Consider the following 26002-nt stretch of genomic DNA (forward strand, 5'->3'; position numbering starts at 1 on the left):
GAAACCTCTTATCGTTCCTGGGGCCTGGAAACCATGTTACTTCTCTGACTTTGCTCTTTTTTACCATACTTCTGTGGTATGTGAGGGGACACTCCTTCCGCAGTGTCCACCCTCCCAGGAACTTACTGGCTTAGTACGCTCATCTGTGGCTTGAGGCTGTGGTGCTGGTATGTGTTTTCATATCTTCCTGTTTCTGTTGAACAATAAGGACTCTCGTGTGTGAGGAAGCACTTTTTATGTTCAAGCCAGTGTGGTGGCAGGTTGTCACTAAGTGGAGGCTGACAACCTGTCCTGGAATTACAACTGATATCCATACTACCGAGAATTCCCCTTGAGAAAAGGGCCGCTTGGGCGGGGACAGTCCGCTTGGGCGGGGACATTATACCCCGCCTTCCCCAGGCTCCACCCCCATATTGCCAGAACTTTCCCAACTTGGTGTGGCAATCCTAGTGGTATAATCAAGGCTCATTTCGAGGGGGAACGCGCAGGAACGCAGTTCTAGCAGTTCCCCAAAGAGGTCACATGTCAGGTGGACCCGCCCACCTGACTCTTGGCTATTTTGGGCCCATTTTGGCCTGGATTGGGGCCGAAATGGCCCGGATTGGGCCGCTGATGGGTGGTGGATCACTCTCCTGTTCAGCAGCTGCCCAATCCTGACCGTTTTGGGCCCCTTTTCGCCCCTGAATGGCCAGGATTGGGTCCAGAACAGCCAGGATAGGTGATGTCAGGGGGTGTGGCATATGCAAATCAGTTATGGTAATGACACACTTCCAGTGATGTCAAGGGGAATGCCATATGCTAATGAGTTATGCTAATGAGTTCCTCCAGCTCTTTTTCTACAAAATGACCCCTAGGTATAATAGAGAGAATATTGGTCTCCATCTGGAAAAATCTGGGTTCAAATATGTGTACAGTCATGAATGGTACAGTCATATAATGAGTGTCATGAACAAGCTGCCCAAAATGGCAGCCCCGTGTTGGCTACTTCCCCTCCACCTCTCTAATGTGCTGGATTACTCACTGCTTACCCTGTGCATTTCTCTGCTCTTGTTTATCTCCTGGAGACGTTTCTCAACCAGCCATTTCATCACTCCCGATAGGAGGATTAGCTTGTGCAAGAACAGCTTAGAATGCTTTCTCTTTAGCAAGCAGTCGGCTATCCCTTGTTTAACGCAGCTGCCAGTCTAAAGCAAACTTTGATTTATTGCCATCCACAGAACCTGTGTGTTTGAAAGATTTCCAGCATCCCATGTAAGTCTTTTGGCAAGCAAAACCAAAATCTTCTGGCTTCAGACCAGATTGGAGATGGGAGGTCAAGGCCTCTAAAACAAAATGCATTTGATATTAGGCACTGGCTACATTTATTTTTAAAAGGCGGAAGCAACTTTTGACATGGTTAACAATAGCATGTTAAAAACTTAACCTTTAGAAAAATCACTAAAATGAAGGGATCAGGTCGGTGTATAACCAGGGCCGATTCCACATGGCTTACCTGAAGCTGGAACATTGCGGAACATGCTGGAAAAAACGTGGAAGATTGCGTTTTCTCGCGTGAGTTATGCGCGATGTCGCGCAAAACTCACGCGAGAAAACGCGATCTTCTGCGTTTTTTCCGGCATGTTCTGCAATGTTCCGGCTTCAGGTAAGCCGTGCGGAATCGGCCCAGATGTCATGGACCAACCTGGCCCAGTGGAGCAGAGAGACTCAGAGCCAAGCTACAAGTGATGCCTGACACAGGTTGGACACTTGTCAGCTTCCCTCAAGTTTTGATGGGAAATGTAGGCATCCTGGTTTTACAGCTTGCCTCTCCATTACAGCTGCAAGACCAGGACGCCTACATTTCCCATCAAAACTTGAGGGAAGCTGACAAGTGTCCAACCTGTGTCAGGCATCACTTGTAGCTTGGCTCTCAGAGGACTCTTCTGAGGAAGAGACAGCTGGTGAACCTGACCCAGATCCACAGCCAGTGGCAGAGGCACTGCAGGAGGAGGCAGGCCCTGAAGGCTCAGATACTGACCCACAGCCAGGTCCCAGCACATCGGTTCCTCAGCTTCCCGGCCCTGGGCTGGCAACAGAAAGCCAGGTGCAGGCCAGCTCTCCCCCTTCCTCACCAGAGCCTCGGGAGCGCTGCTAGAGGAGGGCTAGAAGAGCCCTCCAAGCCAGAAGGCGCAGTGCCAGGCTAGAAGCACAGCACCGGCCCAGCATCATTAGTGACGATGAGTGCTCGCAGGAGCAGGACTGAGACAGCCGGCAGGTGCTTGCTGTAGCACACGCAGCTGAGCACTGTGAGGGTTAAAAGCAGCCGAAGAACGGGTGGCTGCGTGGAAGCAACGAGTCCGCTCGCTACTGACCTTGCTGCTGTGTTTGGAATGGATTCTCTTGTCCCTGACCTTGGCCTGTTCCCGTGGATGTGTTTCTGGAAGCCCCCTTTGGACTTGAAGCCGTGAGTGTGCCCAATTGGTGCCTGAACCTTGGAGCTGGGTGCTGCCCTGCTCGGACAACTTGGGAGTTTTCCCTTGCCTGCTGCCAGTGTGAGTCTGCATCGGGACACCAGATTGGTCTGCAATAGAAGAGCAAAATTTGAGTCCAGTAACACCTTAAAGACCAACAAATTTCCACAGTATAGCGCTCCCTTCATTGTATCTGACAAAGGGAGCTTTGATCCTGAAAAGCTTATACTTGGGAAATCTTTTTGGTCTTTAAGGTGCTACTGGACTTAAATCTTGGTGTAAAATAGCTTAGCACTAAGACTTGAGAAGAATTACAAAACAATTAACAGAATTCCTACACAAAATACAGCAGTCCAGGGCCGTTTCCACACGGCTTACCTTCCCTCGGAACAACCCGCAAATCTCGTGCGAGAAAACACAATCATCTGCGTTTTTTGCGCAATGTTCTGTGTCGTTCCGAGGGAAGGTAAGCCGTGTGGAAATGGCCCAGGTTCCAGGAAAACAGAAGAATCCTGATCAAACTTAAATCGCTTGTAAACGGCCCCTTATGCCAATCACCAGCTCATATTTGGCTCAGTTGTAGGTATTATTATAAATTGTACTTCCATGGGTGCAGTGCTGCCACAGATGTGGTACATCAGCACACCAGAGCGATGCCTGCTGCTGTACTAAAGGCACATGCAAAGCAGTTGCTTAAGCTATATGTAGGTGCAAAAGGGTGCAATCTAAACTCCCCTCTGTCTGGAGATCAGGGGGCGGGGCCACCGGCCATGTGACCACTTTCAAGAGGTGCTGGGACTCCATTTCCCCACGTTCCTGCTGAAAAAAAGCCCTGGTTATATGGCTTGAATTGTCTTGCAGCCATGAGAGTTGGCTACTCTGTCCAAAGATGGTGATACTCTCAATTTCTTTACGGAAGAGGAAGCACGGTTTTCTGTCTTGAGAAAAGAGGATATATTTTGTGTTTTGTTTTTCAGTAGATATTTTTATTTCATTAGTAAGATTAAAAACTCAGTAAAAAGGGCAGAGAAATAAAAGAAAAAAGAATACAAAGAGAAAGAAAAACAAAGATTGAAAATAACAAAAGAAAAATAATACGTTTTATTTTCCATTTTTCTCTATAACACCTATCATATTTTAACAAACATTTTACTTTTAGTGTTGATATTGCCAAAATCGACTTACAAAATTTACTTTTTCAATACTGCCCCCCCTTCTATTTATTTTTCCGAAATTTATCTTCTAAAAAATCAAAACCGCAAATCATCAGGTCACTTTTCCTCGTTTCACGCAGAAAGTCGGTAAGGGGTTTCCAGTTAACCATAAAAGTAGACAATGTTTTATCTCTGATCAGAGCTGTAAATTTAGCCATCTCTGCTAATTCCATCATTTTCACAATCCAGTCCTCGATCGAAGGCAATACTGTACGTTTCCATTTTTGCACATATAAAATCCTAGCCACCATGGTCATATATAGAAATAAGATACCATGTTTATTTTCCAACTGTTCGAAAAGAGGATATATTTTGTGATGGGGGTACTTGTTCCTGACTTAGCTACGGAAGGAGCTAAGATGAGAGTAAACCTCACATTATCTAAGGTGATGGAAATATTCAATCAGTCGAGCAAGCCTTTATTGGCATATATAAAATATAAAATTTTAAATACAGAGACTCCATACAAAATGAGATTAAAATACAGATAGGAGCAGGGCAACAGTGCAGCAAAACCAGTACAGGATATTCCTTGTCAGGGCGAATAGCCATGGCACTGTAGAGAAACTTAGCTACTATTTCAGTTATTTCCCCATCGGGTTGTCAAGCAGGAACTGAACCTTAAAATCATCAGAAAACTCTGAAAGTTGGGCTAATATAGGATGTAGAAGATCCCGGCGTGGCGCCAGATAAAAAGGGCACTGGAGAAGAACATGGGAAACAGTTTCAACACAGTCCATCAAACAAGGACAACACCTGCTATGATAAGGAATCCCATGAAATCTACCAGATAAAATGGCTGAAGGAAGAACATTAAATCTGGCCAGAGAAAAGGCTCTACGTAAATTGGGAGCCAGGAGTTGGTAAAGGTATACTGCTGGGAGACTTACATTAGGGAAAATACCCAAGTTTAGGGGAGAACAAGGGCCGTTTCCAGATGGCTTACCGGTCCCCGGAACGTCACGCCACGTTGCGGGGAAAACGCGAAATATTGCGTTTTCTCGCACGAGTTTTGCGCGACGTCACACGACGTCGCACCACGTTGCGGGGAAAACGCGATATTTCGCGTGTTCTCCGCAAAGTGGCTTGACGTTCCGGGGATCGGTAAGCCGTCTGGAAATGGCCAAGTTCTATTAGCAGAACTATAGTTTGTAACTCTAATCCCAGAAGACTGGATTTTATTTTTGAGAAGGCCTCAGACTCAAGTTCATCTCACATGTGGCATGAGATCTGATGGGAGTGGGGGCTACCAACGATCCTCCCCAAAGTCATGATGACTGCCATTTTGTGTGAATAGACCAACATGCGTATTTTCTAGTTTTGATCAACATGTGGGGAACTCCCGTTTTGGGAGAAGCACACTCGTGCTGAAGCTGTACACTCATGTAAAAAATATACACAGTGCCCTGTTTGTGCAAGATGGCAGGCAACTGCCTGTATCATGAAGATGACAGGGTAGCATGGACTCCTGCTACACATTGTTGGTACAGCAAAATCAACTGAATGAAAAGGTCTTCTGTCTGGGGCTATCCTGGACTACACAGCCAGTGTTTCTAAATGGGGCTGCCTTAGTCCCTAGTGGAGTTTTAAAAGAAAAAAAAACACTGGAAAACTAGCCAATTCCTCATAACTAATCATCTTCTGTTCTAGTCCAGGGGTCCCTAACAAGCCTGAATGGCTAGTATCAGAAATGATTACGTAAGATTCGGTATTGTTTCAGTTCAGGGACTTTCCCTTTCAACTAAGCAATAACTTCCTATATTTACCTCTTGCCCCTCTCCCACTATAGCAGAAATAATGACGAGAGGGGCTTTTCTTTTTTTCCTGTATACCTTAACTCTGAAAAGAGGGTTGGTAATTTTGAGCCGGTGAAAATACTGGGAGAATAGTAGGGGCTGGGGAAGGTTACCAAGGTGTTGTGTGCGTGGGGGGGGCGGGGTTAGAACATGCCCACTTCTAGGTCTCCACTTGTTTCCAGTAACCTTTAAAAACCAGACATCTTTCTTTTATAAGGAAGTTCTTATTCTTGGCTTGGATCCAGCGATGCACAGGTTAAAACGTTAACAGACTTAGAGCAGTTCTGCTTATGCAAGATCTTGGGCAACACCAAGCACGTTCTTCATAAGATCTTACAATGGCCAGAAATTGCTTGGACAACATCTTGGACAAGCAGAAGAAATGGTTTGAGATACACTATGTTTAACTTAGCGCCAAGGGCCTAGCGTCAGGTTTTTCTTGCACTTCTTCTTGAAAAGGTGCCTAATGTGAGTGGAAATCTTTGGAATGATCCAAGATGTGTTTCATGTCGTAATTTTTATGAAGTCTGTTTTGGTTTTGCCCATCCTCTTCACTTTTAGGAACCTGGCAAGACCCTGACTGTCCTGCTTTTCTGTTCAATTCAGATTCAGTATTGCAACAGTGTTTACCCCTGTTATCTTGTCCTGTGAACTGCCTTGAGGGCTTTATCTGGTGTACAGATTTTCAAAACCAGTCATTGGTAGAGAGTGTTTTGTTTCTTCCTACGCTGAATCTTCTACTGCAGGTAGCTTAGCCGCAGGGCTGGTGCCAGAGGTTTTGGCGCCCGTGGCGGCGTGTGCATGCGGGCGCGCCACGGACTGCGTGATGACATCATTGCAGACGTCATCACGCGCCGCAGGGGGGCTGGGCGGCGTGTGGAGGACCGCCGAGCGCAGAAGCTGCGAGCTGCTGCTGGAGCGGCGCGCGGAGGCTGCTCCGTGCGCCGCCCCAGCAGCAGCTCACGGCTTCTACGCCCAGCTGGGGCGGAGGAGTGCACAGCAGAGCTGGGGTGGCTGGCTGCAGCAGTGGCTGCAGCCAGCCAGCCAGCCCCGTGCTGCCGCCGCCACATGCCCCAGCCGAGCGCAGAAGCTGTGAGCCGGGGCTGGGGCGGCGCACGGAGGCTGCTCCGTGCGCCACCCCAGCAGCAGCTCACGGCTTCTGCGCCCGGCTGGGGCGGAGGAGCACGCAACGGAGCCAGCCAGCCCCGTGCTTCCACCGCCGCCGCCCCCACACGCCCCAGCCGGGAGCAGAAGCTGCGAGCCGCTGCTGGGGCGGTGCGTGGAGGCTGCGCCCGGCTGGGAAGTGTGGCGGCGGCAGCGGGGCTCAAGCGGCGCACAGAGGCTGCGCCCGGCTGGGGTGTGTGGCAGCGGTTGTGGCAGCAAGGGGCTGGCTGACTGGCTGCAGCAGTAGCTGCAGCCAAGTCATGCCAGCTTCGCTGCGCGCGTCTCCACCCCCCAACACCCCTTCCAGCGCCCCTCCAGTGCCCGCGCGCCCGAGGCCACCGCCTACCTGGCCTCCATGGGCGCGCCGGCCCTGCTTAGCCGGATGGAATGTTTGTAGCAATTCTGACTTCTGGGAACCAACATGCTTCCATTAATAGGTAGCTTTTCCAAGACAGTATCAGACGAGAATGAAGAGATTTGGATTCAATTCCCCGTTTGGCCATGGAGCTCAGGGCCAAGCTACATGTGACAAATGACACTTGAACGGCAAGTGAACAGACTCACGTGTATTCCTCCCTGTTTACTTGCGCTCTACTTGTGCTCCAGTTGATTATGTAGTGATCACATAGTGAGCAAGTGGAGCACAAGTGGAGCGCAAGTGAACAGGGAGGAATACACGTGAGTCTGTTCACTTGCCGCTCAAGTGTCATTCGTCACTTGTAGCTTGGCTCTCAGGGGGTGACCTTGGGCCAGTTTCTGAGTGGATTGACTGTCTATGCCAATACATACATCCTTGGTGGGATAAAAGAGCGCTGGATAAATTGAATTCCCGCAAACAAAAGCAGCATGAAACAACAGGAATTTTTCAGCATTTGGTCACGTATACTAGGCAAGTTGCCAGTATAAGACTTCATTTTCTCTAAACGTTGAACTTTGATTTAAGAGCTGTTTCATCAAGACAGCTGAGAACTGAAATTTTTGCTCCCGATCAGCTAAGCTTACAAAAAGGACGAGGTGCTGCCATTCCGTCAGTTAGAATTAGAAACCGGCTTGGAGGAAGGGCTGTCATTTTATCCTCTCTCTCTTCCTCCACCTCCCCGCACCAGCACAGAAATGAATACTGACCTGAAAGAAACAGGAATGGAGATTTCCATGTAGGCTAACTCTTTCCTGATGTCAGGCACTCAACTAATTTCATCTGATTTAACGTAATAACATCTTTGGTCTTTGCTGATTGTTGTCCATTTGCCTTGTATGGTGGAGCAAACAATGAAACACACCATTTCCTTTAATGTGAAGGTTTCTTTATTAACAGCACTAACTGTAGGGCAGGTAACTTGACTTGGAAGAAAAAACACACTCAACTAAAGGCTGTTTCTTGTTCACTAAGCCCAGGTTTGTCCTGGCCTGGTTCTGAAGAATTTCTGGGTAGGCCCTGCACCCTTGCAGGCTTCTAGCAAGGGAAGTGAAACTGTGACCCTCCTACACTCTTGCTTGCACTGAGGCCTACTGAGATAGTCTCTCTAAAAGGCTGTACACCACACCACTTCCTGCTAAGCAGAATAGTCAGCCATCCAGGATGGACATCTTCACTGCCTCTGTAGTCTTTAGGGATACCATACCCCCTCCCCTCACACCCAGCCCTCACTTACCTGGCCGGTGGGGGGGGGGGGCGCACACCTTCTGTGCATGCTCCCCTGTGGCACTGCGTGCTCCTGTGAGCAGCAACCATCTGGATCAGCTCAGTTTGGCCTGGATTGGGGCCACTGTAGAGCACGGGAGCGCACCTGCGCTCTGCAGCAGCTCAAAACAGGCCTGATCCATGCCCAAACGGGGCTGTTTTTGGTGCTGTGGAGGGCAGGAGCGCTCCTGCCCTCCACAGTGACCCAAAATGGGCCTGATCGGTGCCAAAATGGGCTCGTTTCTGGCCCATTTTGGTGCTGATCAGGCCCATTTTGGGTCGCTGCAGAGGGCAGGAGTGCTCCTGTGCCCCGCAGCAGCTCAAAAGGGGCCTGATCTGCACCAAAAGGGGCCCAAAATGAGCCAATTTGGGCATGGATTGGGCCCGTTTTGGGCCATTGCGAAAGGCAGGAGTGCTCCTGCCCTCCACAGTGGCCCTGATCCAAGCCCCTGTGGAGTGTGGGTGTGCTCCGGGGTGTGTGTGTGTGCCACATTATGATGTCACTTCCCGGAAGTGACATCATTACACTTGCAGGAGCGCGACCACTCCAGAAAGGTGACTGCCAGGCACCAATCCCCTTGCTGGGAGGTTGAGGGGGCCTGGCAACCCTAGTGATCTTCCCTTGGGGCTTGATTCAATGGTGGTCTCAGCAGAGGAAGCCTCTTCCACAGATAAGTCAGTGGCAGGGGTCACCAGGTCCCTTCACTCTCCCAGCGGGAGGTTGGGAAGCTGGCTCTTACCTCCCCTCCTTCCCCTGACTTTCTTCTCATGCATACACGCAGTGCACACACGCTTCTCGCTGGCATGATGATATCACTTCTGGGAAGTGATGTCATCATGCAGGTCAAAGTGCGGCCCAGGAGTACTCCCACGTTGGCCAAAGGGCTGAATTGTTCCCCCCCCCTCCTGCAGGGTCCAATTCTGCCTGAAATGGGCCCGCTGTGGGGCGTGGGAGTGTGGTGCGGTGCCCGGGGGTCCACCGCGCCACTGAGGGTGCACCCCCCGCTGGCCAGGTAAGTAGGGGTGGGGGGAGGAGGGGGGAGCAGGGGAATGGCAAGCCTAGTGGCAAGGTCATCACTTCCCAGTGAAAAAGGAAAGGGATCCTTGTAGATAAGATCAGGATGGCATTGCTCAATTGATTCTGAATCTGATGTTTGTGGGCTGATTTCTTTGGAAGGTTCAGCTGAAGACTTAGGAAAGTGAATGTGGCCACGCAGTTGGTCCACGTGGCATCTCGATAGCAGTCCATCTGCAGTCTGCCCTCTGTACAAGACATGCCCTGTAACTTCTACAATTTTAGCTGGGTCCCACTATGAACTGGTTCCCTAGTTCTGAGCCAACACTGGTTCCTGAGGAGAGAAGGCACGTAGATTCCTAGCTGTCAAAGCAGACTACAGGTCCTGTTCTTTCTTAGACTGCAAGTCACTTGCAGTGTCAGGGCAGGCGTAATCTAGGCATGTCCTGAGACAATGTCCCAAAAGCAACTTGGCCCATCAACAGGATACATTTCTGCAAGAGTATGGCAAAGGTGTATCTGGAAACCATAAGTAAGGATAGCTCCTCTGCCTTTAGGAGTGCACGAACAGTCTTGCTGTCAAGAAATACTGTGTAACATGGTTGCATGTTAAGTAATAATTAGCAGATCATTTTCCTCGCTCTCCCTTTAGCTGGTTAATTGCTCTGTCTAACAGGTGCAATGGGATGTCTCCTGTATAGGGCTCTATGGTTATTTGACATTCGGTGCTGATGTTGCTGCTGATATCCTGATGTCCTACCCTGGGACGGACGTGGTGCTCATCATAGCCCGGCTGTTGTTTGGTGTCTCCATCATCACCATCTACCCGATTGCTCTTCTCCTGGGAAGGTAAGGTTCAGAAGTGACAGTTTTCCTAGGCTTTAACCCCAGCACAATGCAGAGAGAGAGTGACTGTCAAGTCAAAGTGTGTGAACTATAACTCCAGGGTGGGACTGGAATTCAGCCTGATTTAGTGTTTCTTGCAATCCTTTGACTGGATGTTTTGTCCTTTGCCATTGAGAAAGCATAGAAACTTGCAAGCCAGCCAATTGCAGCTAGAAGCCAAGCAATTTATCACTTCAAACAGGCTTAGAAGTCCATGCACAACAGTGTGAGACATTTCTGAAGTCGAAAGGGGGCTAGATGGTATTTATAGTGTGAGATAGGTCTTCAGTGCCTATCCCTTCTTTTAACTAAGTTTGTGTAATTCATTCCATCTCTAAGGTATGTAAAATGGCTTCATTTACATTACTTACTGGAGGTGTTGGGACTATAGGTGGGCACGAACCGAATTACAAACCGAAGTTCATCATGAACTGGGCTAGTTCATGGTTCGTGAACCAGTGGTTCATGGGAACTCATTTCTCACAAACCATGATGAATTTTAGCCCTGTTTGGTTCGTATTTCGGTTTGTCACTGCAGACAGCCTGGCACCGATCAATCAGTTTCCTAGGCAAAAGAGGGATGGGCTGTCTACAGACCTTCTGCTGACCCCGAAGTGACATTTTCACGAACTGAACAAACCGGTTTGCAAACTGGGGCAAGTTCATGAAAGTTCGTGATTCGTGAACCGTGACGAACCACAAACCAAATGAACTGCCATTTTTTTCAATTCGTGCCCACCCCTGGTTGGAACCTTTCTTAAGACTTACCAACTTCTGCTAATTGAGGATGTTTACTGAAGTTTCATCAGAAGGACATAACAGATGTTTTCCTTGGAATCCCTGTCTAGCATGTAGAATGCAAAGTCCATCAATTTGGAAAGGTGACTCCAGCTAGTTGGAAGGAGTAGAGAAACAGTCTGAGGCCAAGGTAACAATTAGGATTTAAAGAGCCAACAGAGTTCAAAAGATGTGAGTTAGCTGAATGTGGAGCACCTTGGGGAGTGGTGGATTTGATGCCAGATCAGTAGTTTTGCTTCCTGTTCTAGGAGAGTCTGTTTGCTTCTAGTACATTCTGCTTAGGCATTTGTAAGCAAATTACCTATCTCAGATGCTATAGCTCTCTAAATACTATAGCTCTCACCCTTGAATCTCTTTCCATTTAGAGAAGTGATGAACATCTACCAGATAGTGTATTCAGTTTATGATGCAGAGATTTGACAGTTTAGCAGAGAGGTCTCCTGTCCTTATTCATCAATCAAAATTTACTCATGTAATTGCTGGGAGGTAAACAGAGAATGCTCTTAAAATGGCCTTAATAAGCATCTGAATGTTGGTATTTGGGAAAGCAGCCACAAGTTTGGTGGTAGAGCCTTGCTTGCAGCAAGTCCCAGTTTTAATCCCTGGAATCTTATTTTATTAGAAAACAAACACACACTATAGTAGCTTAGATTGGGAAAGGCTGTTCTCTGTGTGAAATCCAGCTGATCAGGGAACACAACACTGAACTACTACATGGATCAACAAGTCTTACTTTGGTATACAGTAGGTTCATATATTGGGTTGGATCCATACTAAATTTTCTATTAATTGAAATTAATAGATCTTCCCTGTGTCGTCTCTCTGGGACTCCCACCCACCAGAAGCAGTATTTCAGGGAGATCAGTGGGCTACACTGGAAGGTGGAGAGGCAGGAATGTTCCAGCCCACTGGTGGAAAATTCAGCCTAGGCCTTTCAGCAGCAGAGAGAGAGAGATTGTCTCTTGGGGGATTGATTGTATCCTGAGGGTGAATCTGCTGTTGAAAGGCGTATAGTTGGGTTCAGACAAGATGTTTCGGTTTTTAAAGAGCTGAGTCTGGGTTCCACAGACCTAACTCAGGTTCCCACAGCCACACAGCATCTGTGGGGAATGGCTGTTAAAAAATAAAGGAGATCCCAAACTGCCTCAGAACGCCACTGCGGGGGGAGGAAGGGCACCTCTCTTCCCCGTCATTCTGTTTCCCCATGTAAAAATAGCCCAGGGGAGGGTATTTATCTGTTTTTACACCTCCAGTTGCACAGGATACTCCACCTGGAGCAGCAAAAACAGAGGAACCCCCCCCCCCCCCCAACTTGCTATTTTCTTAAACAACTTGAGAGAGGAGAGAGGAGCCCTTCCTTCCCCTGCAGTGACGTGCTGAGGCCATTTGGGGTCTCCCTTATTTTTTAAACAGCCATTTCCCACAGCTGCTGTGTGGCTGCAGGAACCCAAGCTGAATCTGGGGGACCCGGACCGAACTCTTTAAAAACCTGTACGTCTAGTTTGACCTTTAGTTAATGCTTTTTGCAAGTCCCGTTGTTGCATAAACTTTACTGAAAGCAACTCTGTGTGTAAAATGGAATTATTTCCCCCAACTATGTTAACGGATTCTACCCACTGAATTAGAGTTACCTGCATCTAGCAATCTTGTGAAGGTAGCCTTGGGAAGATAGCATCACTGATGATATGTCACTTCCAGGTGATCACCCGGAGGGGATATCACTTCCACCATAAACCATAGAGATTGGGGAAACTCATAGAGCATGGTGGGTGCTGTGATCTCCCCCCCCCATTTTTGTCTCCCACCATTCCTTGAGCATGAGCAGGGCTTTTTTTCAGCTGGAACGCAGTGGAACAGAGTTCCGGCACCTCTAGAAAACGGTCACATGTCCGGTGGCCCCGCCCCCTGATCTCCAAACAGAGGGGAGTTGAGATTGCTGTCTGTGCCAAGCGGTGCAGAGAGCAATCTCAACTCCCCTCTGTCTGGAGATCAGGGGGCTGGGCCACCAGCCATGTGACCATTTTCGCCAAGGGTGATTTAAACTTTTAAAAACTTCCCCCTTGTTCCAGCTGACCCAAAGTGACATCATTGTGCAGTCTTGGGAGCATGCGCGCACTTTGCGCATGTGGTACCAGGGGCGCTACCATCTGCCAAGAGTTGCCCCTTGTGCTGGCAACCCACTGAGTTCCACCACCTCTTTTCCCAGAAAAAAAGCCCATGAGCAATGGAAGGCAGAGGTGGGAGCTATCCCAATATGGGCCAGAAAAGCCTCCATTGAATTGCGATGACCCGCTTGGTAAGAATAACAATAAAAAGTAGCAGTGAAATGAAAATCGAAGTTAAGATTTGCCATTCTGAACACCTGGAACCAGTGATCAGCAGTAAAAACCCCGACGCTGTCCGCTGAAAGCGTGTTGCTGTGCTGCATGTAACTGTGGTCTGTTCCCGCCAGGTCAGTCCTACAGGATATCTGTTTTGGTGCCAAGCACAGCTCCATCCTGACTAGGGAGCCCTATGAGAAATGGATGCGTGTTTTGCTTACCACTCTGTGGGTTGCGGTGACCCTCGTCATCGCCCTCTTCGTACCCGACATCAGTGACATCATCAGCGTTATCGGGGGCATCAGCGCTTTCTTCATCTTTATTTTTCCAGGTAGGCCCACTTAGCAAAAACTGAAGGAATGGCACTTAAAAAAACTGCTTGAGTCATGAAGGTGCTTCTCATTCTTACACAGTGTCAAGATTTTTGTGCCACTGAGTGTCAAATTAATCTCCTCCAGCTTTTCTTTTTCTAACTCTCCATTTTTTCTTCTTTTTGTAGCTACAAATGACATATCTTCAGAGAAAGGCCTCTTAATAAAATAAAACACTCTCCTTTTTACTGAAAATCCATCCCCTTTCGCGTTTACCTTCTTGGCTGTTTGTTCTTCCCTTCTCACCCCTCTCCCTGAACTGCCATGAAAAATCCTTGGGCTGAGGAATGGAGGCAAAAAGCAGAAACATCGGCTAACAGGTCACATGCTAACAGGTGCAAAAAAATCATCTGAGAGCCAAGCTACAAGTGACGCCTGACACAGGTTGGACGCTTGTCAGCTTCCCTCAAGTTTTGGTGGGAAATGTAGGCATCCTGGTCTTGCAGCTTGGCTCTCCGACTGCTGTCCAATGGACTTTTCAACTGTCACTTGTCCAACATTCCGCCAAGCTGCCCACATTTCCCGCCAAAACTTGAGGGAAGCAGACAAGTGTCCAACCTGTGTCATTCATCACTTGTAGTTTGGCCCTAAGGGAGAAGCTTTGCCTTGTCCAGTATCTGGCCATCAGGTTCGTCAAGGACTCTGTGACCAGTTGATAATTCCTTTAGCTACAAATGTCAAATTCTACACGGGATATGAGCCACACATGCTTAAAAATCTTTTGAAAAGGGGTATTTGGAAGTTGGTTGGATGGAAATGCTTTTTAAGAAAAAAATTAAATAATATTTATTCTGATTGTAGGGTTGTGTTTGGTGTGTGCAATGGACATAGAAACAGTCATGCCAAGGACCAAGTATGTATACACCTCTTTGCTTGCAGAAGATGTTGGAGAGTGGATAGTGTGTAGCTTAATGCCTCCTAATATTGACAATCTCTAGTCCTCATTTTAGGATTGATCAGTGTCTCATTCTTTTGATTCTTGCCTTCCCATTGGCTCTGTGGTTTGGAAGGGACACAGGCTATTTTGCCCCTCTTTAACAATAGTACATGGATAACAATAACAATAACAACAACAACATTCAATTTATAGATCGCCCTTCAGGATGACTTAAGAGTCTTAAGACTCACTCAGAACGGTTTACAAAGTATGTTATTATTATCCTCACAACAAAACGCCCTGTGAGGTGGGTGGGACTGAGAGAGCTCTGAGAGAGCTGTGACTGACACAAGATCACCCAACTGGCTTCAAGTGGAGGAGTGAGGAATCAAACCCAGCTCTCCAGATTAGAGTCCTGTGCTCTTAACCACTACACCAAACTGGTTCTCAAAATGGGAACTAGATCAAAATGGGAGCCAGTGTGGTCTAGTGGTTACTGTCATAGGAGACTCTAAGACATCCAGGTTCGAATCCTGCCATGGAAGCTCACTGGGTGGCCCTGGGCCAGTCACTCTCTCTCAGCCTAACCTATTTCATAAAGTCATCGTGAGGATAAAACAGAGGAGAAGAGAATGTTGCAAGCCATTTTGGGTTGCCACTGGAGAGAGAGGCTCGGTATAAATACCTCAAAATAAAATCAAAATGCTGAAATGCCTTTGCTGGGTGTGATCAATTCTAGCCGAGCATTTAATTTATATTACAACAAAGCATAAAATATATACAGGGATGAGAAATGTGCAAAACATGCAATATAAATTAATTTGATTATTAAAACAACAGTATCCTGGCTTTCTCCCCAGCCTCAAGGTAACTAACACTGGAAAAGTGTTTCTTTAGATATTTATACCCTACTATTCTCCTCAGTGGAGTCCCAAAATGGCTTACTTTCGTCCTTCATCTTATCCTTACAGCAGCAACAACCCCTTGAGGTCGGGTAGACTAAGAGAGACTGACCCAAGATAACTCCACGAGAGTGGAGATTTGAACCTGGGTCTCCCAGATCCTAGTCTGACACTCTAACTACTAGACCAGGCTGGCTCAGATAAATTGATGACTTCAATTTCCTCGCACACACGTCCTCCCCAGCCCCGAAAACACTGGAGATATTTAGTACCCCCCGTCTCTCCAAGTGGAATAGCCCTTGGTCGTCTAAAAAACTCTATATTTGATGGAGCCATCTAGGGCCAAGCTAAACATGATGTGCAACCAACAGGACAAATAACACCACCCCAGTGCCATTTTTGGTGGGGAACATGGCATGGAGAGGAAAGCTGATGTCTCTTCTATCCCTGTGCCATGACCCTGGTTCAAATGGGTCCCTTTCAAGCGCTTAAGAAACTAGTTCCCAGCACCTGATGTTTGATAGGAGTGAGAGTTTGGGTCGAGGGAACCCAGACTGGGGTGGGGTGTGGTTTTGTCTTGTACTTGGTAAAAAGTATACGCTTGGTTACATGGGCCGAATCCACACGGCTCAAGTTTGCCGCTATTTTCCCGCCATTTATGCGCTTCTCAGAGGGCTGTTCACATACTCTTTCCTCAATCCCGCCATTCTATCGTATCTGTTGCACTGCGCCTCAGACGAGGTTGTCACGCTTTCAAACGCTTCTCTTGCGCAGTTCTCACCATGGATGTGAACAAATAGAAGCGGTTCCCAAAGAGACCACCCACTCTTAACCACCCCCACTTCCTTGTTTCTTGCCTTTCCGGAACACCGTCCCTCTTTGTCAAGCAATTCTTATGGTCCCAACTCCGTCCGAGGCATACCCGCACCCCTGTTCTGTTTGTTTATTTATTTAAAGGGGGCATTCCTGGCGCTATTGTGCAATCCTGTTCATGAAGATCATCCACAAGCGGTTTGAGAAGTGGCGTTGTAAAAAATCCGTGGAGGCATCGGGGGGGTGCCATTTTTTTTACAGTAAATAATGTTTCACTGCTGAAGGAAAGCCTAGGTAATTTCTGATAAGCGGACTATGCCTGCAAAGGTTGACTCCGGGCAGGGTCGGCGTGCCTATTAAGGCCAGGTAGGCGGTGGCCGCAGGCGCGGGGTGCCGAAGGGAGCGCCGGAGGAGGCGCGGCGGGTGGGAGCGCGCGCCACAAAGCACCAGCCTCCTATCCCACCCTGCGCTGCTGCTGCCGCCAGCAGAAGCCCCCGGCCAGGCGCAGCGACCGCGGGCAGGCATCTGCGGCGGCGCAGGCAACCAAGCGGGAGAGCTCAGAGGCCGCCCACTGCAACATTCGGGCTGGCGGCTGCGCGCGCGCTCCCATGATGACATCACACGTGACGTCATCACGTAGGCCGGTGCGCGCACGCGCTCATGCGCACGTGGGTGTGCCCAGCCGGTTGGCCGCGAGCGTGGCAGACCCTTGCGCCGCCCCTGACTCCGGTTTTTTTTTTTTAAAAAAAATTAAAATTATCGGTATACCAAAAAATCACTATCCTATAATTATAGTTGAGCGGTCATTAACCAATCACAGGCATCAATGGGGGTGTGGCCCCACCATTGCAATTGAGCAGAAAATCAATATAGTGAAAATCTAGCGCGATGTCGTCATTGGTGATGGCAGATCTAAACCCGCCCTGTATTGCATGATTCTCCCAGGGATGTGAATGGAGTATAGCGCGACGCTGCTGCAGTAAGAGAGGGGATGTGAACACAGACTGGGACATTGCAGGATAGAATCCAGAGCAATTATTGTGTATGAAAAGCGGAAGGTAGGGAAGTGTGGATTCGGCCCATATCTCCGCATATGAATGTATAAAATATAACCTGCCTGTTGTGACTGCTGATACTATTCTGGTATGTAGTAATTAAGAGTGTTTGACTGTTGTTGTCCTAAGTAGTAAAACTTTAATATAGTTTGATTACTTCTGAGAACTGCCCCACCAAACCTGTGCAACTACAAGTCTTGCCTCCCCCCCTCACAGGTCCTGCTTGATCACTTGGGGGATTATCACCGTCCTGTGTGGCGCATTCATCTTTGGACAAAGCACCACCATTGCCATTATGGAGCTGATGCACAAACTGTAGCCGCCTCGGGGTGTGAAAAATGGACTCCATCATTGCAAGTTGGCTAATCCCAACATGGGTTTCCGAGTAACTCGGACAGGTATTTTGTGGCAGTTCCTGGCTGAGCAGAATTTAAACGAAGCTCACTTTAAAAGAAAATCTTTCTACTGTGCATTTATAAAAATAAAAATGTACACAAGTTGGCCATGCCTTTGTGCACAGTGGATTTCTGTCTGCTTTGTTCATGTTGGGCTGCTCAACAAGTGACCCCTTTCAGTAGATAAATGCTATTATCTGTCTACTGTGCTGGAGAAGAGAATCACTGCAGTGGAATCTTCCAGTTCCTTGCTACAGAAGAAGGTCATGTTTGACAAACTGTGCATAGGAGGGATGTGGAAAGCATTAGGTTCCCATCAAGCTTGGCTCTCATTGAGACTCTCCACATGAGATGCCTTGGCGCATGTTCGTCAAGTGTAGAGAGATGCAATGTTAGCCAGGAAGGGTAGTTTAAAAAGACAGAGCTGGGGGAGATCGCTCCTCAGAGGGTTTGTTAATTTCATCTTCGCCTCCTGGAAGGCTCTATCAGTTTCATCTCTCCAGTCTAAAACTGTGTGGGATCACAACCAGAGGGCAGCGAGGAATGGAAATGGGCTGCAGCTGCCTTCCAGAGCCAGGCTTGGATCTGGAGAGGTTATAATGGGCTGAAGTTTCCTTTCTGGCATTTCACAGCCCCTTCACCCAGCTCCAGTGTCTAGCAAAGCCTTTGCCCTGCTGTCAGCTCTGTATTTTAAACTACCCTTCCCAGCTACCATTGCATCTCCCAACACGTGTTCTTCACATGTCAGATGTCTTGTGTAGAGAGACTCATTATTTCTTTTCACTTCTGTTCTCTTCCTCCTTTCCTAGGGTTGTTTTAAATGGTCTTTAAATTTTTGTGCATTTTGAACTAAATGAGGCTGGGGAATTCTCTCTCCCAAGGCTCCTAGTGAGACTTCTTCATTCTGAGCAATTTGTTTTGCTGCTTATAAATAAAGTATAATGAGTCTTGTTTTTCAAGCGCCTTTTAAGTATCCTTGAAGTCCAAGCAATCTTTTGTTCTCTGCCTTTCCTGTCTCTTGACAAGTTTTGCCTAAGAAGGATGCCCATCGACCTGAACTCAACAAGCCCTGTTTGTGTTGACCTCCAGGCCAGGTGCCCATCTTTGGGTTTCCAAAAATCAGAGTAAAATTCTGCTGTTCCAGTTGACCTTGATATTGCGTCCATTCTGTCATTCCCATCATGGGCAGTAAGTGGGGTTGAGCTGCTTGTTGGTGATGAGACAGCAGAACCAACTTTCCTGAGACGGGTGGGATAGCTGCTGCGCAACATGGCAGCAGCCTTAACAATTGCTCCTAAAAGCTTTCCCCCAGCCAACCCAGATAATTGCGATGTCCAGCCCTATGCCTGAATCTTGAGGTTTGGTCCCAGGAAGGAAGGCCTTTTGGTGCCCCAGTGGCAGAACTCAATGGTTCTCCCCCCCCCATCTGTGTCCTCCTCTGATGCTCAGAGTCTTTCTACACAAAATATCTCACATGGGGACAACTCAAGTGACTTAGAGCCAAGCTAAAGTGACGAATGACACTTGCCCAGCATGTGAACAGACTCACGTGTATTCCTCCCTGTTCACTTGCCATTCACTTGCGCTCCACTCGATCGTGATCAAGTGAAGTGCAAGTGAACAGGGAGGAATACACGTGAGTCTGTTCACTTGTCGTTCAAGTGTCATTCGTCACTTGTAGCTTGGCCCTCAGAGGCCCCCTTAGCAAGAAAAGGGGGGAATGTGGAAGAAAGGAATTTTCCTAGCAGAGGCTTGTGCAGACACGAAGCCTCTGAATCAAAGTCTCAAGAAAGATGGCATCTGTATAAGTTAGAACATAGCATTATTCTTCACAACATTATTTACAGTCCACCTTTCTGACTGAGAGCCAAGCTACAAGTGACGAATGACACTTGCTTGGCAAGTGAACAGACTCACGTGTATTCCTCCCTGTTCACTTGCGCTCCACTCGATCAAGTTAAGCGCAAGTGAATGGCAAGTGAACAGGGAGGAATACACGTGAGTCTGTTCACATGCTGGGCAAGTGTCATTTGTCACTTGTAGCTTGGCTCTTACTTTCTGTGTGGTCTTACAGACAAGCGTACTCTGTCTCCCCAGCAGTGCATGTGCAACCACAATGGGAGAACAAATGTAAGATCTTTCTCTTGAGCCTCCCAGGTAAGATGTCTTGTGTAGAGAGACTCTAATTTGCACAGCTCTCCTGTAGCAATCTCACTTGTTGTGGCTTGGTGGGCTGTCGTCATGGAGTGAAAAGTAACATGGAAATAACTTACCCTCTAAAAATTTCCTCCAGGGAACTGGGTGCTGCTTGCACAGTTTCCTACCCCTCCACTTCTTTTTTATCAACTCACAACTTTGTGAGGCAAGTGGAGGGAGAGAGAGTGGCTCAGCTAGAGGGCTTCATGGCTAAGTGAGGACTTCTCTGTGTGCATTTTTAAAAATTTGGTCTTTGCCACTTAAGTCTTTGAATTTCAAAAATTGTCTCCTATTATAAGAGAAGTGTTGGCCTACCTTACAGGTCAGCTTTTGTCAAGGTTACTTTGGATATGTGAAGTGCTTTGAAAACTCTTAAGATCCTATCTATAGTCTATGCAACATTAACTTTCTGGAGGGCTGTGCCAGTTTGCAACGGGCAAGTCAGGTATGTCTTGCCTACCCTTTTGCCGAAGGCCTCAACCAGCGGTTGCCGCTTCACATTGGCCATCTCCACACGGCTTACCTCTGCCCGCAACGACCTGGTAGATCGCGCAAAAAATGCGGAACATCGCGTTTTCTCACACGAGAGTTGCGCGATGTCACGTGACGTCGCGCAAATCTCACGCGAGAAAACACGATCTTCTGCGTTTTTTGCGCGATCTACCGGGTCGTTGAGGGCAGAGGTAAGCCGTGTGGAAACGGCCATATAATCGTGTGGGTCCAGATTGATCAAATGCTCCATGGGAGGAGAGGCTGTGGCTCAGAGACAGAGGATCTGCTTGGCATGCAGGTGGTGCCAGGTTCAGACCCTGGCATCTCCAATGGGTAATGTGAAAGATCTCAGCCCGAGACCCCGAAGAGCTGCTGCCAGCCTGTGTAGACAATACCAACCTTGATAGGCCAACAATCTGTCTCTGTATAAGGCACCTTCATGTTTGCACCATGAATGCAAATAAGGAAATGCAAGAAGCCCAAGACGTCCCATGTTGAATTTTATTTGGTTATCTGAAGTAATAATTATACAATAGCATATTGGTTTTTATTCAAAATTGCTTACATATTGGCTAATATTGACTGACATCCTGCCATTTGCTACTGGAGAGCGATGCCATCTTGTGTCTAAAACAGTACAGGTAAACTATAAAGGTTACAGTCAAAACTGAAGATGATAAGCAAGCTCTACTGCCTGAAGAAAGTGTTGCCCGCTTCAGTCCTCTTTTGAAAAACTCGTAAAAACGCACGGAACGTGGTAAAGTAACGAGAGTGCTACTTTCTACAGCAAAAAAGGCATCTCTAAGTACATTGAGGCTAATTTTTTTTTTAATTTATGCATGCACTGGCACTAAAGTGAAGGAAACGGAGGAACCAAAAGTCATAGGAAATTAAGGAATATAGAGGGAAATCACCTGAAATGAAGAGAAGGAATTCTAGGGACGTCACTATGATACAGACATAGATTGCTTTAGCTCTTCCTGTGTAGCCTTGGACTGTTGTGTGTTTTTTTCTTTATAGGGTGGAATGGCGCTATGGAGACCATCATCAAACTCTGATTCCTAGGATTTTTTGTGGGGTTGTAGAACCATGCTAGCAAATATTGTATTGTAAAACTGGATAATGCACATGGTGTAGATATACTGAAGAGGCAGCTGTGTCTTCTTCCTTTCCCTCAAAAATCCTGGGCTGTTTCCATATGGAGATTTTGCTCCACTTTGGCTTTCTTGGACTGTTTCCTTGTGCTGTTTGCTTGTGCTTTGGCTTGTGCTGTTTGCAGAAGCAGCAACCCCCCCCCCCATGATCTTTACTGAATCACATTCGGTACAAGATGGGGTCCTCCTCAGTCCCCATCATTGCTTGCTTCCTGCCCACCAGAGGGTTGTTTCAGTATTAAAAAAATATGTAATGGCTAGATCACTATAGTATTATATTAGTATGTGTATATTTATAATGTATTTATCCCCAACTTTGATTTTTTTTTTAATGGAAGTCTCTAGCTTTTTTGGTGTGAAGTTAAGGGGGAAGGTACTGGCTGCACATTTCTCCTTATAACTCCACAATGAAAAAGGCTAGAGTTTTTTAAAAAACAAAAACAAAAACTGGGAATTAGTACACTGTTGTAAAAGCATTATAATGCTGTAGACATTGAGCTATTGGATTTTTTTCAAATGAAAGCTGTCTTGGCAGCAAGGGAGAAATAATCATAGAGGATTGAGGCAAGGTGATCACAGGAAGAACTTTTACTCAGATGTTCCAATGCCCCCATGCATGCCTCTATATTCACAGTAGCAATCTGAGAGAGAACCATCTTCATGTGGAAGCAGCCCATAACCTAGATGAATTGCTATTTGAGAATAAGTATTCCAGGCTGGTATGTGAAGCTGGGCGCCTTACTTGCAGCTGGGCAGACTGTAGTCCTTTCCAGGTGTCATACTCTCCTTTTAGCCTGGCCACAGTTTCTCATGATATTTATCTAGATGTTCCTTTTTAAAGAGGAACTTCACATATCATATGGCCAAACCCGGAAGTGGAGACTTACTGAAGGAACTTGAGCTGGTGCATAATGCAAAGGCACTCAAAAGGGCATATCTGCACTCCAGCATGACATTAGTTTGGGGCCCATGTAAATTTTGCAGTTGTCTTTGGCAAAAATACAATGTGTTAGATTCCCTTTACAGAACTATAGTTCCTTGAGTTGACTGAGGAGTAGAGATGGGCATGAACCAAAATACGAACCAAAATTAAGCATGAACCAAGCCAGTTCATGGTTCTCGAACCGCGGTTCGTCAGATCCCATTTCTGATGAACCACCACGAACTTTAGGCTAGTTTGTTTGGTTTGTTTTTTAGTTCGTGACTGCAGACAGCCTGGTGCCAATCAATCAGTTTCCTAGGTAACAGGGAATGGACTTCCTGCAGACCTTCTTCTGACCCGGAAGTGACCTTCTGCTGACCTGGAAGTGATTGTTTTCTGACCCGGATGTGACGTTTTCATAAACCAAATGAACCAGTAGCAGGTAAGTGAAAGTTCGTGGTTCGTGAAATTTGATGAACTACGAACCGCATGGTTCGGTTTTTTCTCGGTTCATGCCCATCTCTACTGAGGAGAAGGAAGGACTGTTACACCACTTTGTCTACACTTTTGGCTTGGCTTGTTTCTCTGCCTCTGCCAGGGAAATAGTTCCAAGTAACCAATTTTGAAATGTGAACCTGACATTACCAACCCACATCTTCAGTATTTTCATTGCAGAAAGAAAGGCTAGAAAGATTCCTGACTGACCACTTTTAGGTGTTGTGGGGGTTATGTGGAACATTGATTGAATATTTGGATGCAATACCGCTGCAGTATTTATGATATCTGTGCATGCCCTTCTTATGGCCAAACTACACATATCTGGATTGGCCCAGACTAGCCAAATCTTATCAACTTTTTAAAACTAAGTAGGATTGCCTCTGGTTAGTATTCGGATGGGAGGCCACCAGGAAAAGTCTAGGGTTGCTAGGCAGAGGTGGCCAATAGCAAACCGCCTCTGTTCATCTTTGTCTTGTAAAACCCTACGGGCTTGCCATAAATCAGTGACTTGATAGTTTTTTACCTGCACACACAGAGAAAAGATGAGGTTCAATTATGCACCCCTCCCCTCATTACAGATTATACCATTGGGTGTTCCAGTCATGGCACCCTGAGGTCAACAATCCTTAACTCGTGTGGTTAAGGCTTGGGTAAAAGCCACATATCCTAACCACTCCTCTTGGTTTGTTAAGTGAGCTGGACCTGTCCTCTGCTGTAAAGTCATCATTTCTGACTTCCAGGGTGACTTTTTCACCAGCCAAAGCTCTAGAGGAACAAGCCCGCACCTCACTCTCCGCCAACTGTACATGTTACCAATTGTCTTGGCACAGGCAGTACATTGGGAACATGGAGGGCCTTTCTGAAAACACAACCAGGAGTTGCAGCGGCTTCAGATGACCTACAACTTTCCTGGAAGTAAGGCTGTGTGTGACAGTGGTAGACCCCCAGCTCTACTGGTGATGGGCTACTCTTTTTCTCCTTTCATTCGGGTTGCTTTGGTAACTGTAATTCTGGAGATTGCTGGTTCCCAACAGGTCAGAGTTGTGATTTGCTGGGGAAGCAGGTGGTGTGGGAAAATGAACCGCTTCTGTCTCGCCTGCAGTTAAACTAGCAACACTGAAGGCACTCGTTTCAAAAACGCTCGTCTGCTCCGGTGGACTAGGCAACGTGAAAGAAAATAAAAATGGTTGCTCCGCGTTCTAGCACGAGGTCACATTCTGTAGCAAGGGCCCTATACTGTGTACCACTGCACTAACCTGAGACTACATCTATGTGAAGTGGTACCTTTGGTTTGTTTGGGTTTTTTTTACACTGTTTTCATAAAATATGTTTGAATGTCTATTTTAAACATCTCAAAGGTGGGCCATGGTAGGTTCCTTCCCCATCTTGTTAAGATTGTGGGCACTTCTGGAGGTGAATTAAGTACCGCCACCACAAAATGGCTGCCACAGGTCAGGGGCCAATCACAAAATGGCTGCCAAGGGATGCCGAGACCTATCTTACAATCCTGGGAGGTTCCAAACCAAGGGTCCTCCTATGATGGAGGCAGCTGTTTCTGAATGGGTGCTCTTAGGGTATACAATTAAGCTCTTCTGAAGCATCTCCTGCTCTAATGTGGTGGAGGAAAGCCAGGACTGGCTCTTTGCTTTGGGGAGATGTGTTGTCAAAGAATCAAATGTGTTCCATGCTGAGGAATCATTGACTGAGAGATGTTACAATGCCTATTGCCTGGTATGTCCCCCTTGTGTGTGTTCTTCTTAAAATTCAAAGCTGCCTTGGGATGGTGTGATTTAAAGCAGGAAAAATGGCAGGAAGGCATTAGTATAGGTCTGGCGGGTTCGGCAAGTGGCCAATGTGCATGCTGCATGTAGGCTTGTTGGAACGTTCTCACTGCTTAGATCCATTCAGCTGTCTGGGTAGTCGTGCTCTCACACAGTTGTTCAGGGTCATGTGTGAAATTGTCCTTTAGCAAAGGGTGAGCCTGCAAAAATTATTGTTTAGCTTGGTTTATTCTGCAAACTGTCCTGTTAACACTGGTAGCACTGTAGTGCTCTGCCCCGAAGAGATTGCAATCTAACCTGAGATTCCTATACGGGGAAGTGGGTTTGGGGTATTTGGATAAGATTTTTCTTCCTGAAAATAGTCTCCTGGAATATCGATACCCTTCCAGGGGCATCCATCAATCGATCCCTTGCAAGAATTGGCTTGGTGTTGCCCTGAAAGTTCATGGTCAAGAATGGATCCAACCAGATCACCAGCTGCTTTTGTTAATTTGGGCTGACGGATTGCGTGTCTCACAGGCCAAGGAGATTGGCTTTGAGAGATATATTTTTCCTTCACTTCAAACAGCAAGCAAATAACATTTCCAGGTAGAAATGTATCGAAAAAGACAACACCTGTAACAAAGTCATTAGAAAAGACAGGACTTTTTTTTTTGTTCTCCGCAAAAGAGGGGCAAGCGCTGAGCACGCTGGGGTGGGAGGAGAAGACGATGCCACCCGCCTCCCCTGCTGCTTTCATCTTCTCACAGTCAGTCTCTGTTGAGGGTGCACCAAGCAGCTGCCAGAAGAGAGGGGGAAGAGGCCGGAGATATGTTAGAAGGACACAGTTATGTCTAGCAGCAAACCATTAACTCAGGGCCGGATCTAGGGTTGCCGGCACCCAGGGCAACCCTAGTCCAATCCCTCACGTGTGCGCAGCACGCGTGCGCGCTCCTGGCGCTGCGTGATGACATCACAGAAGTGGGCAGGACAGTGGGCGGCTGGCCGCCCCGCCCTGCGGGGCAGGCGAATGGTGCAGGAGGTCTCGCAGCCCCCCGCACTGCCTTTTGCCTGCCCTGCAGAATGGGGGGTGAGCGGTAAGCCGGCCGCCCCCTGACCTGCGGGGCAGGCGAAAGGCAGCGCGCCTGACTGGGAGGCTGCCCGCGCTGCTGCCCACGCGCTCCTGGCACCCCCTTCCTGGCAGTGCCGGGGGCAGACTACCCCCCTCCTCCCCCTCGATCTG

The 26002-nt window shown here is 47.5% G+C and overlaps 2 protein-coding genes across 2 annotated transcripts in view; one reads left to right on the forward strand and one right to left on the reverse strand.

The window, feature by feature from the left end:
• Positions 1 to 17661, forward strand: part of SLC38A8 (solute carrier family 38 member 8) — a 34810-nt gene extending 17149 nt beyond the window's left edge. The window contains exons 7-10 of the mRNA XM_055000248.1: positions 10022 to 10169; positions 13456 to 13655; positions 14497 to 14548; positions 17559 to 17661. Of these exons, the coding sequence (XP_054856223.1) occupies positions 10022 to 10169; positions 13456 to 13655; positions 14497 to 14548; positions 17559 to 17661 (503 nt within the window). The remainder of the gene's footprint in view (positions 1 to 10021; positions 10170 to 13455; positions 13656 to 14496; positions 14549 to 17558) is intronic.
• Positions 17662 to 25529: 7868 nt separating this feature from the next.
• Positions 25530 to 26002, reverse strand: part of NECAB2 (N-terminal EF-hand calcium binding protein 2) — a 259662-nt gene continuing 259189 nt past the window's right edge. Inside the window, exon 13 of the mRNA XM_055000136.1 lies at positions 25530 to 25558. Within this exon, the coding sequence (XP_054856111.1) occupies positions 25530 to 25558 (29 nt within the window). The remainder of the gene's footprint in view (positions 25559 to 26002) is intronic.

The sequence above is a fragment of the Eublepharis macularius genome, chromosome 16 (assembly GCF_028583425.1).
Source record: "Eublepharis macularius isolate TG4126 chromosome 16, MPM_Emac_v1.0, whole genome shotgun sequence".
Lineage (NCBI taxonomy): Eukaryota > Metazoa > Chordata > Lepidosauria > Squamata > Eublepharidae > Eublepharis > Eublepharis macularius.